Raw genomic sequence first — 12,341 nt, 5'->3', positions numbered from 1 at the left:
AAGGTTAAAATTCCTAATTTGCTCTCAGGTGCCTCCCATCCCCTAGCAGACAAAGGACTTGTTCTGACCTGCAGGGATGTGATGGGTCAGGCTGGAAGAGGTGGGCTTCTGTTCTTGTGTGTTTAAGGCAGTGCATACAGGGACCTGGTTAGTGACCAGGTAATTAGCCCATGGCAACCAGGCAAGAATTCTTTTTCTACTTTTAAAAGAGAAATAAGTGAGGTCCAACTTCCTATCTTGTCTTTGTCGTATTGACCCAAGGACTTCATTTCTTGAAAAACAAAGCAAAGCACCTTGTATGTGTTCACCTGGCCATGTGTGGGGGCTGTTATTTCTCAGGCCCCAGCTAATGCCCGGTTGCCTCCTGTTCCTTTGAACCAGCCAGGCTCTTCACTGGAGTTTGTCCTGAATCCGGGCTGACTTAATGCCAGTGTTTCTCCCAAGAGCCCTGTGACACACAGAGGCTGAAAATGCTGTGTACAGGCCACGTGCAGAGAATAAAAGACGGGACACCTGTGCAGCTGGGGTGGCAGAGAGGCAGGCAGAGGGACCAGAGAGCAGGATTTAGTTCTGCTGCAGGTGCAATGCTGGAGGCCTCCGGGCCCCAGGGGGATCAGATCAGTGGTGAATCTAGTCTGAAGTGGTTGCCCAATTCGAGGACCTCCTTACATGGGCTTCAGGCAGGGGGTGACCCAGCACAGGGTCCCAGGGCCACATTGGTAGGCAGGAGTGCCTGGAGCTGGCTCTGGTGTCTCAGGCTGGGGCTGCGTGTGTGCTAGCTCTCTGGGGCCTGTTACCAGTGTGTCTAAACTTGCTTGTTTCTCTTTATGGCTTGGCTTCCCCTCTCACTCCGACCTGGGGTGGGGCCAAACCCAACCAACCACCCATTGACTGCCGGCGGCCTGACCACAGTTGTGAAGCAGCGCATGCAGATGTACGACTCACCACACCGGTCGGCCCTCAGCTGCATCTGGACGGTTTGGAGGACCGAGGGCTTGGGGGCCTTCTATCGGAGCTACACCACACAGCTGACCATGAACATTCCCTTCCAGTCCATCCACTTCATCACCTACGAGTTCCTGCAGGAGCAGGTCAACCCTCACCGAAGCTACAACCCGCAGTCCCACATCATCTCGGGTGGGCTGGCCGGGGCCCTCGCTGCCGCTGCCACCACCCCCCTGGACGTCTGTAAGACGCTCCTCAACACTCAGGAGAACATGGCCCTCAACCTGGCCAACATCAGCGGCCGGTTGTCGGGCATGGCCAACGCCTTCAGGATGGTGTATCAGCTCAATGGCCTCTCCGGCTACTTCAAAGGCATCCAGGCACGTGTCATCTACCAGATGCCCTCCACTGCCATTTCCTGGTCTGTCTATGAGTTTTTCAAGTACTTTCTCACCAAGCACCAGCTGGAGAATCGAACTCCATACTAAAGGAACAGGCTGTGGGCAGTGATTCCAGAATCTTTTATTTTTAAAAGGCTTTCCCTGCCTGCTTCCCTTCTCTTGTCCTCATACTTGGTTGAGGTTATCTTGGCAGGAGGTTTGCAGGGGTGGGGGGCCCTCTGCTCCCTGACGCCTCAGGGGACAATGGGACAGCCGCTTACCGGAAGGCCGTCCTCAGGGACATCCGAGGTGGTAGATGGGGAAAGACTTTGGAAGGGGAGCGAGGAATGGCTTTTGCTCTCCGTCCCCTCGACAGGAATGTAGCTTTTCTGCCTCACTGTAGCAGTCTCCTGCCCTAGAATCAGCTCCCACGGGAGGGGAGGAAATGTGCAGTGACTGGAAACATTAAAAACAGAGAATTCTGTACATAAAAGTTCTAGTACACAGTCGAAAATAGATGGATAATGTTTATCCTTTATTTTTCTATGTAGAAGTTTTTGGCGGGGGGTGTGTGTGTGTGCCAGCGTGTGTGTGCAGATCAGTGGTACAGCTGGGAGTATCGGCTGTTCTTTAAAAAAAGAGAGGGCTGGATTCTAACATTGGGTTAAGTAATAAAAAGGCGCCAAAGTGATAAATTGCTGAACGTGGCCTAAAATTGTGTGGAGCCCCCAGATGGCAGTTTCACTTGAATGTAAAATAATAAAGTTTCTATTTTGAAGTTCTCTTTTCGTGGGGGTAAAAGGTACGTTGAAAACAAAATCCAAATGATGATGTATTACTTCCAGTTACTTCTTTTCTCCTTTTATTCAATCAGTCACCTTCATGTGCCTTTTCCCTCTGTCTTTCCTGAAAATTCCAGGACCAAAGACCTGGCCCTGGAGTGTCTTCTCTCGCTGTCAGCACACACGTGTGCACACATCATGTGGCAGGATGGGTTGCATTGGAGGCCAGCGGCCCCCAGTAGGATCGGGATACCTACTGACACCATTCCCTTCTTCGTTGTGAATGATGCGAGTGTGTGCCACTCTGGGCCAGCACTTAGCAGCTCTTGACATGCCAATCTTTTGTTACTTGTTGGGCAGGCAATGGGGGTAAGTCCTACCTTTATCCTAGGACTTATTTCTGCTTTAGCCTTTAACTCCGGCACTCCAGATAGTCTCGTTTTTGTGCGCGCGTGTGTGTGGACTAAATCCGTTTCCCTGTGTGGTTTCAGGGATTTTTGAAAAGCCTAGCAAGTATGTTGATGGCTTTTGTCCATCCCTCTGTTCACCATGAGCTCACCTGTCCTGTCACAGAGACTCTCGCCTCGCAGAGAGGGACTGAGGTCGGATCCTCTGGCCAAGTTCAGCTGCGGAAGCGAGGCCCAGACCCTCGTGCACAAGTCAAGCCGCCTCTCCAGAGCTGGCTGCAGCCTCACTTATCTGCATCAGCTGAGGACTCCAGGCCTAACTGCCTTGTTTTCTGAAATGGTACATCCGAGCCAGATGCTCACTAAGAAAAATGCAAGCTTGTTTCCTCTGGCCACGCCCTTTGATTGGCTGCCAGGCATCTCCAAGGGAAGACCAAGTGGCTTCACGGTTTCCTTCTGGAGCCCTTTAAAAATGAGTAGGAAGCACACGTATGTTCAATCTGGTGGGCCTAGCCCTGACCTTCGGCCTTTGCCCTTTGTCCCTCACCTTCCACAGGGTCAATGCAGTGCACCTCACTGAGGTCCCCACCCAGACTCCTTTGGAGGCTATTACTCCTGCAAAGAACTCAAGGTGGCACTGGGACAGTTTTCGTCTTGCACCCTGCATACTGCCTCCAGGAGTAGTTTTGAGATCAGAGACAGGACGGTGCCATATCGGGCAGCTCCCACTCGTGACCCCTGAGCAGGACCTTGACTCCTGGGCTGGGAGGTCTCGGCTGCTGACCTGTCCTACTTTGGAGCTGACCACTCCCACTCCCTCACCTTCCTCCACCCAGTCAGAAACCAGTTGCAGGATGCCTCTGTCCCACCTGGGGGTGCCAAAAGCCCATGGAAACCATGGTGCTCCGGGAAGTATTTGCATCTTCTAAAACATGCTGTGCGTTACTGTGAAATTCTGCAAAAGGAAGACAATTATAATTCTAAAATAATTATCCAACCGCTGTTTTTCATCCTCTTAAGATATGCCACACTGCTGCAAAATATTCTTTCCTATGGGGTTTTGTTTTCGATGGTATTGAGAAAAGAAACTGTTCACTTCTCTAGGAAAACTCCTTTGGGTGAGGGATGCAAGAAGGAGAGGCAGGGAGTGGGTTTGAAAGCTCTGTGGACTGAGCTGGAAGGTCTGGGAAATGGGGGTGGGCACTCATCCTGCCTCCCCACCGCCCCGGACCGTCCTGAGCCTGGATGAGCCATGTATCTGAAAGAGTTTTGAAAGTTGTGAAGCACTGAACAAATGTAAGTTGTCTTAATTTTATGGGAATTAATTTTCCCCCTTTGAGCTCCAAAGTTTGTGTTCTTGCGCCGTGCAGGCTGCAGTCCAGTTATCAATAGTGACTTTGACATTGAGAAGTAACTAAATGGGAAGGTGTCCTCACCCCACCCCGGTGATGATCACCTTAACGTAATCATGGCATGTGCTTGTTCGTTCGTGTCTTTGGGGTGATGTCCGCAGCCGGGCAGTGCCCCTTGAGTGCAGTGCTCAGTCACTGCGTGGGCATACAGGCATGAACTCCTATGCCCAGACCGTGGTGTGAGATTCAGTCCCTTGTAGAACAGGGTTTTATTAACTTTGTATTGAATCTAGCTATTTACTGGCCTCCATCCTGTGTGTTTTCTGTTTGTTTGTAATGATGTCTTATTCCAAGCACTGTCCTCCAAAGTCCCCCCTCCAAAGCTTCATCTCTAGCACATTGTTATGCCAATAAGGTTTTATTTAACTTTATTTAAGGATGATTGTGTCTGTTAAATGCGGATGTACTGCTGCTTCCTACCTGTAAGATGCACAGTGTAGAAGGGTGAGCAGGTATTGTTTCTTAAATGCCTGTAGTAAATAGCACAGTTTCTGCCTCCAATTGTTGCCAGCTCTCTGGAACAGGGACAAATGTGTGTTTATGTGTGGGGATATTTCAGATTTGCTGCTACCATTGTGACACTGGAGCTAGAGAAAATAAAGCCTTGATCTTTGAAGTGTTGTGGGCTCTGTGGTGGGAATATTGAAAAGAGGAGAGTGGATGGGGAGAAGGAGGCTGATCCATGGGGCTGGTGCTTAGTCCAGCCTCACTCATGCAAAACCAGATCCATGGCTGGGATAGAAAATGCCCTTTCAGCATTCCTAGAAATGGAAGCAGATCACTATGTTGGGCAGCTGAGGGACGGTCACATCATCATGCCAAAGCAAGGGCTGAGAGCCACCTCTCGCTTTGATCTCCACCCTGGGGAGGGTGGGAGTTTTCTTTCCTAGTGTGGGAGTGTGAGGGTGACAGGCTGTGAGGATATGGGATGCACAGACCTGGTACCTGGAATGTGCCTGTTTCACGCTTTGTGTTGGGGGGGGGGCATGTGTGCGCATGTACCTCCCCCACCCCCACCCCTCTTAGAAGTTCAGTGAGGGTCCCTCTTCATGGAAGGCCCAAGAGCAACTAGATTCCTCACATAATTCCTGAAGATCACAGGTTAAGCCAGATACCTAACCTTTTCTGGAGGTAGGAGAGGGGTGGAGAGAGACCTCAGACCCTTTTGAAAAGCCAGGGACAGGTCTTGACTCTTCACAAAGCTCGGAGGTCAGAGAACCTACTTGCAGCATCACCACTGAAGGCCATAGCAAGGGTGAAAAGTCAAAATCGAGGGCAGACCTGAGAACCAGCCATGGGCAAGGGTGCGTGAAGTAGGGAAAGGGATTGGAGATTGTGGAACACTCGAGGTAAACTGGAAGCTGTGGCCTTTTACCAAAGGCCAACCCGAGCTTCTCAAAGCAGATCTGTGGCTTGTGGTTGCTTCTACTCCTCTGGGGTGGGTGGCAGACATGGGGGCAGGGGGCTGTTTCCAGAGCATACATGTCCATCCTCCTCTGTGTGCCCCATGAAGTCCATCTGCCACCCAGGCTGGAGTCCATCCCGTAAGCAGAGCACCGTGTCTGGGGCCTTGGGGAAAACAGCCAAGTATACCCTGTGGTTCCTGCCCTGTCCAGCCTTAGGCAGCCCAATAGGGGAACATAAGGGAATACACAGAGGTAAAACAGTAACGTAATGCCGCTGGGTCAAACTCCATGGCCATGATTTTCCTGGCCCTCTTATTCATGACTCTGTCCCCACTGGTAGTTTGCTAGAGCCAGCCCCTGCACCCAGCTCCCTGGGGCAGACTCTAAATTTCCTGCCAGCTTCCTGTGCTATGCTGTCATGCTGCTATTTTGAAATCAGGGATGGCAGGAATATTTGCACCACAGAAATAGGCATGCGCTACAAGTCAGGGCTTTTTTCTTACCAGCTTGCCAGTCTGCTACAGCTGGCGCACAGCCCAATGCTCGGCACATGGCAGGTGCTTGGAAAATGTGTGCTGAGAGAAACTTTTCATCTTCCACCGGTTCCCCTTCTAGTGCTGGACCCTCCAGTTCTGCCCATGGCAGAGGCCCTGTTCATCCCAGTGGACCCTCTCCAGCACATCCATGCTCCTCAGATGCCAGCCCTAGAAAAGCCATCAAGGGAAGCAGGTTCCTTTCCTGCTGGGCCTAGGTCTCCTTTCTATCTGAGTTCTCGGGAGAGATGCCAGTCCTACCCACGAGAGCAGTCTTAGGGAACAAACAGCTCCAAGAAGAATGTAACAGGCCCAGAGTTGTGCAAGAGAGAGACAACCACTGGGAGGGTGTGCAGGTGGGCTGGTACTGCTCACAGGGGAATGAAGAGTGGTCTTTGGTCTGAGGCAGAGGCAGCCATGGGCTAGGAGTGATGAATGCAACTAGAGAGAACAGCTTAGTGTGTGGCCATCTGAGCATTGTAGGGGGTGCTCCAGTGGTAAGCTGCAAATCGGAGCTTTGACTGCCATCAGGAGTTTGACCTTGAATCAGTAGGTGATGTGGAGCCATTAAGGGTCTTGGAGCAGAGGGCACCGTGAGCTCGGCTTTAGGAAGAGTCTCTGGCAGGAGTGGACAGGATGAGGTGGAGAAGGAATACTGCGGCCACAGTATTGGTGCCACAGTGAAACCACCAGAAGTGGGATAATGAAGGGAATGGCAAGGTGACCAGAACAGAGTGCATGTAGCTGATAAGCGTGTAAAAGTGGGATCTACAGGGCTTGGGGGCAGGGTGCACGTGACTGTACGGAAAGATGAGAACGAGAGCTCACTGTCTGAGAGCAGGGGCGGTGTCAAGGGGGGGACTTGGCTGAGAGGAATAGCAGGTGGTGGCAGAGAAGGTACCTTGTCTCTACGTTCAGCCTCTCCTCCAGGATGCACAATACCAGAGCTTTGAGGTCTTAGCTAAGAGCTGCCTCTTTAGCTCCCCTCTCCTGGCTTCCATTTTCCCGCCCTCCTTCAGGCTGTCCACCTTGACTACCATCCCCTGGCTTCAGTTCCTTTCTGGGCCACCTAACGATGGCTGCTCGGGAAGCTTCTGCCTTTGCACCTTCTGTCTCTCTTCCCTCTTTTGGTGCTGGCCTGCCTTCATAGCTTCAGCTGGCCCCTTGAGAAAGATGGTTCCCAGATGTGGGATATAGCACCCTGACTTCTCTCCTGAGCTCCAGATCTAAATGTCCAGGTGCCTGCTGGAGATCCTCCAAATCTTAACATTTGTCCCCTAGTTCCAAGAGACTCCTGCCCCCTGCTGCCAGAGGCTTACCGTGCTACTCACTTGCTCAAAACCTTCTAAGGCTCCTCATTTCCCATTGAATTTAAGAATAGGCTCTCCTACATATGCCAGTACCTGATTTAGCTTCCTGTGTGAATGAATAAAGAGAAACAGGATAGGATAGCAGGATAGATGTATGAGATCTCAGGTCTCAATCCCAAACAGAGCAGTGCTGCCTTCTTTCCAGAACTTTTTTTCTAAATTTTATTTTATTTAAATTCAGTTAATTAACATATTATGCATTATTAGTTTCAGAGGTAGAGGTCAGCACTTCATCAGTTGCATATAACACCCAGTGCTCATTACATCACATGCTCTCCTTAATTCCCATCACCCAGTTACCCCATCCCCCAACCCCTCCCATCCAGCAACCCTCAGACTGTTTCCTATGATTAAGAGTCTCTTGTGGTCACATTCAATGCAATCCCTATCAAAATACCATGGACTTTCTTTTTAATTAATTTTTATTTTTTTAAAAAGATTTTATTTATTCATGAGAGAGACAGAGAGACAGGCAGAGACATAGGCAGAGGGAGAAGCAGGCTTCATGCAGGAAGCCCGATGTAGGACTCGACCTGGGGACCCTGGGATCACACCCTAAGCCAAAGGCAGACACTCAACCACTGAGCCACCCAGGTGTCCCTGGTGACCATGGACTTTCTTCAAAGAGTTGGAACAAATAATCTTAAGATTTGTATGGAACCAGAAAAGACGCCAAATAGCCAGAGGTATGTTGAAAGAGAGAACCAAAGCTGGGGGCATCACAATGCCCGACTTCAAGTTGAATGACAAAGTTGTGATCATCAAGACAGCATGGTACGGGCACAAAAGCAGACACATAGATCAATGGAACAGAATAGAGAACCCAGAAATGGACGCTCAACTCTGGTCAACTCATCTTCAACAAAGCAGGAAAGAATATCCACTGGAGAAAAGACAATCTCTTCAATAAATGGTGTTGGGAAAATTGTACAGCCACATGCAGAAAAATGAAACTAGACCATTCTCTTAACCACACACAAAGAAAAGCTCAAAATGGTTGAAAGATTTAAATGTGAGACATGAATCCATAAAAATCCTAGAGGAGAACATAGGCAACAACTTTTTGAACTTGGCCACAGCAACTTCTTGCAAGACACAATCTATGAAGGCAAGGGAAACAAAAGCAAAAATGAACTATTGAGACTTCATCAAGATAAAAAGCGTTTCCACAGCAAAGGAAACAGTCAACAAAACTAAAAGACAACCTACAGAATGGGAGAAGATATTTGCAAATGACCTATCAGATAAAGGGCTAGTATCCAAGATCTATAAAGAACTTCGCAAAGTCAACACCCAAGAAACAAACAATCCAGTTATGAAATAGGCAGTAGACATGAACAGATATTTCTCTAAAGAAGACCTACACATGGCCAACAAGCACATGATTAAATGATCCATATCACTTGCCATCAGGGAAATACAAATCAAAACCACAATGAGATACCACCTCACACCAGTGAGAATGGCTAAAATTAACAAGATAGGAAACAAATGTTGGCAAGGATGAGAAGGGGGAACGCTCTTGCACTGTTGGTGGGAATGCAAGCTGGTACAACTACTCTGGAAAACAGTGTGGAGATTCCTCAAGAAGTTAAAAATAGAGCTATCCTATGACCCAGCAATTGCACTACCAGGTATTTACTTCAAAGATACAGATGTAGTGAAATGATTGGGACATCCACACCCCAATGTTCATAGCAGCAATGTCCACAATAGCCAACTGTGGAAGGAGCCACGATGTCCTTTGACAGATGAACAAAGAAGATGTGGTATATGTACACAATGGAATATTACTCAGCCATCAGAAAGGACGGATATCTACCATTTGCTTTGATGTGGATGGAACTGGAGGGTATTATGCTGAGTGAAATAAGACAATCATTATATGGTTTCACTCATATGTGAAATATAAGAAATAGTGAAAGGGACTATAAAGAAGAGGAGGGAAACTGGGGAAAAATTAGAGAGGAAGACAAACCACAAGAGACTCCTAACTCTGGGAAAGAAACAAAGGGTTGCTTTGTTTTGAAGGGGAGGAAGATGGGGATGGGGTAACTGGGTGACAGGCACTAAGGAGGGCACTTGATGGGATGAGCACTGGGCATTACACTATATGTTGGTTAATTGAATTTAAATAAAATATTTTTTTAAAAAAGAGTCTCTTATGGTTTATCTCCCTCTCTGATCTCATCTTGTTTTATTTTTCCCTCCCTTCACCTATAATCCTCTGTTTTGTCTCTTAAATTCCATAAGTGACATCATATAATTGTCTTTCTCTGATTGACTTATTTCGCTTAGCATAATACCTTCCAGTTCCATCCATGTCATTGCAAATGGTAAGATTTCATTTTTGATGGCTGAGTAATACTCCATTTTGTATGTGTGTGTATCTGTATCCATTGTGTGTGTGTATGTATATATTTATATTTATCTATATATATCACATCTTTATCCATCCATCTGTTGGTGAACAGATGGACATCTGGTCTCTTTCCATCATTTGGCTATACAGATCTTTGTTCCCATTGGAATGTCCTCCTCCCTCTCCTGCTTCTTCCCTACCTCCTCTCTCTACCCATCAAAGTCTTATATTTAAGATGCCCTGATGATGGCATTTCTTACTCCATTGGAAAGTTCTTCCTGTCTCTCATATGAAATGTGATCTCTCTCTTTCTCTCTTCCTTGTCAGTACCTGGCCTAGAGCCACTGGGGCCTACCTTGCTTTGCACTTTTGCTACCATCTGTCCAGGATGTGTGCCCCATGAGAACAGAAACTGCTGTTCATTCATTCTTTTCTCCACAGCACCCCCCCATCCTATCATGTCCCTCATTCTGCATAAGAGCAACAATCATTAGCTGTATTTAGCAAACTTCTGAAGTCCTGTAGAGTTTGGAATGCCTATGGGATATCAGAGGTGGAGATACCTACTCAGAAGGAATAACAATATTGGTGCTCAGGAGCAAAGCTGGAACTGGGGCTAAGGATTTGACAGTTACCCGAAGGGATGTGGTGGCAAAAGCCATGCACACAGATGAGAACTCCAAGAGAGAACAAGAACTTTCTGGAATGCTCAGATTTAATAATGAAAAATTAGGAACTGGGAGACACTCGAGTGGTTGGAAAACCATGAAGGTCGCCAAGAGCTGAAGCTTTTCAGAAGGAGGAGGTGTCATCAGTTCTACCTGCTTATGTGTGGTGGGGAAACAACTGAAGCAATTAAAAATTTCCACATTTTTCTCCTTGCTCTTGTCCTTGGTTTGTTCCCCCCCCCTTTACTCTTGTCTTTACTAGTTGCTTTATAAATCCCACCTTTGCCAAGTTCACCTGCTTTCCCTCCCAGCGCCATTCCTAACGTATCTGACATAATATTCAGGTGATATTTAGGTACTCAAAATTGCACATAATATTAGGTGATATTTAGGTACTCAAAATTGCACATCTTAGGATTGTTCATGATTGTTCATGAAATTCAAAAGCTGGAAACAAACGATATCTATCAAGAAGTCAGATAATTTGTAGAACATCCAGGCTATCCCAGTAGTTTAGTGGGAAGGAAGAAAATTTCATGAGGGGTCTCCAGCCAGACACCATATTTAAAGTACAGACTCCCCAGTACATTTATACAATTTGAGAATACTTCCAAACTTACTTCTCTGGCCTTGCCTCCTACAAGTAATATTTCGGGGAACATGTGAGCTTTTGCTTTGGTAAATGTATGGCTATGAGATGATACTTTAGAATTCCAGTTTTCTGCCGATAGGGCTTCATTAGGAAGCTCTTTGCTGATGTTATTATTTACCCATGGTGGTCCTGATCTTTCATTTTCCATTGTAGGTGGGGCACCTGGTGAGAACCACTGGTGGCTTTGCTGAGTGGGCAAAGTGCCACCCTAAGAGGGACAGCCTAGCCCATGTTCACTGTTATCTGAAACTCCTCTGTGGGAAGAAAAGATAGAAATCCAGGTGATCCACTGTTTTTGTCTTTGACCCAGGGCATTTGAGGCCTGCCATTGCTTTAGAATCCTCATGAATTTCTATTGTTGTGAAGGACTCACTGCTGACAGCCTTTACTAAAAAGCAGAACCCAACTGAAGCTTCGTGAAGCCCAGAGTGACAGAAGTGACCCACTGTGGATATGTGGGTTCCCCATTATTGTCACACTGGCCCTTGTGGCTGCCTTTAGGCAAGAGGTAGCTTAAAAAAAAGAAATAAAGAGTAGTTCTGAGAACGTTTGCTCTCTTCTGTTTCTGGACTTATGGAAATAGATTCTGGCTTTCTACTGAAAAATGAGAATATCCTCCTGGTGGACGCCTTTAGCTCAGGATGACAGGTGTCAGACATGTTTCCTGAGAGTCATATATTTACCTTAATGCAACCATGTGAGTGAAATATTTCAGCAAATTGTCTCCCTTTAGCTAATTGTGTCTGTGCAAAGTTTGGAATAAAATAATAGGCAAACTTCAATGAAAAACCCATAATGCCCTTTTTCTGGAGTACTGGGCTTCACGAGGTTTTAATGGGTACTGCTTTGTAGTAAGTACTTTCCATAATGAGAATCCTAGGTGAAAAAAATACCTAAGGATTCAAGGCAATGTCCAAACTTCAACTGCTTTGGGTCCCAGACTGAAAAAACATCACCAGCCTAAAAGCTGGTAAGACCCGAAGGCTCACAACTTTCTTTGCTTCTTGCTTATTTTCTAGCATTTCCAGTGATCTCATTCATGATTTAGTTTATGTCCATAATAGGGAAACTTTATGGTCAGTTCATGGTATTCAGGCAGGATCCTGGATCTGATGGCCAAGTGTAGTGTATGATCCTCACTTGCCTCCCCTCAAACTCATGACATGAGTGACATCTGGGTGAATGATACAGGAGTCATGGCTAATGGTACTGCAAGGGCAATTATACGAGAGGAGCAGCCAGGAAAAGAGAAAAGAGAAAAGAGAATGTTCTAGATGGAAAGATTGTACCAGACCCTGAGACTATTATTCATCGTGATAGAAAAACTTCCTTCACGCAGAATGGAATCTGAGGTCCTAAGCTTCATGGTGTTCCAATGAGCGAGGGTTGTCAAATGTATGTCAAATGTTCTTAAATTCCTAGTG

At 47.1% G+C, this 12,341-nt stretch overlaps 1 protein-coding gene across 7 annotated transcripts in view; it reads left to right on the top strand.

The window, feature by feature from the left end:
- The window catches only part of SLC25A37 (solute carrier family 25 member 37), a 42,772-nt gene extending 38,230 nt beyond the window's left edge, over nucleotides 1–4,542 (top strand). For all 7 annotated transcript variants that reach the window (XM_077868820.1, XM_077868823.1, XM_077868822.1 and 4 more), the window contains one exon: nucleotides 913–4,542. In XM_077868820.1, the coding sequence (XP_077724946.1) occupies nucleotides 913–1,433 (521 nt within the window). In that variant the 3' untranslated portion in view covers nucleotides 1,434–4,542. The remainder of the gene's footprint in view (nucleotides 1–912) is intronic.
- Nucleotides 4,543–12,341: the final 7,799 nt, after the last annotated feature.

This window comes from Canis aureus, chromosome 24 (assembly GCF_053574225.1).
Source record: "Canis aureus isolate CA01 chromosome 24, VMU_Caureus_v.1.0, whole genome shotgun sequence".
NCBI lineage: Eukaryota > Metazoa > Chordata > Mammalia > Carnivora > Canidae > Canis > Canis aureus.
The sequence above is the reverse complement of the archived record's forward strand: the minus strand, read 5'-3'. Positions and strand labels throughout refer to the sequence as shown.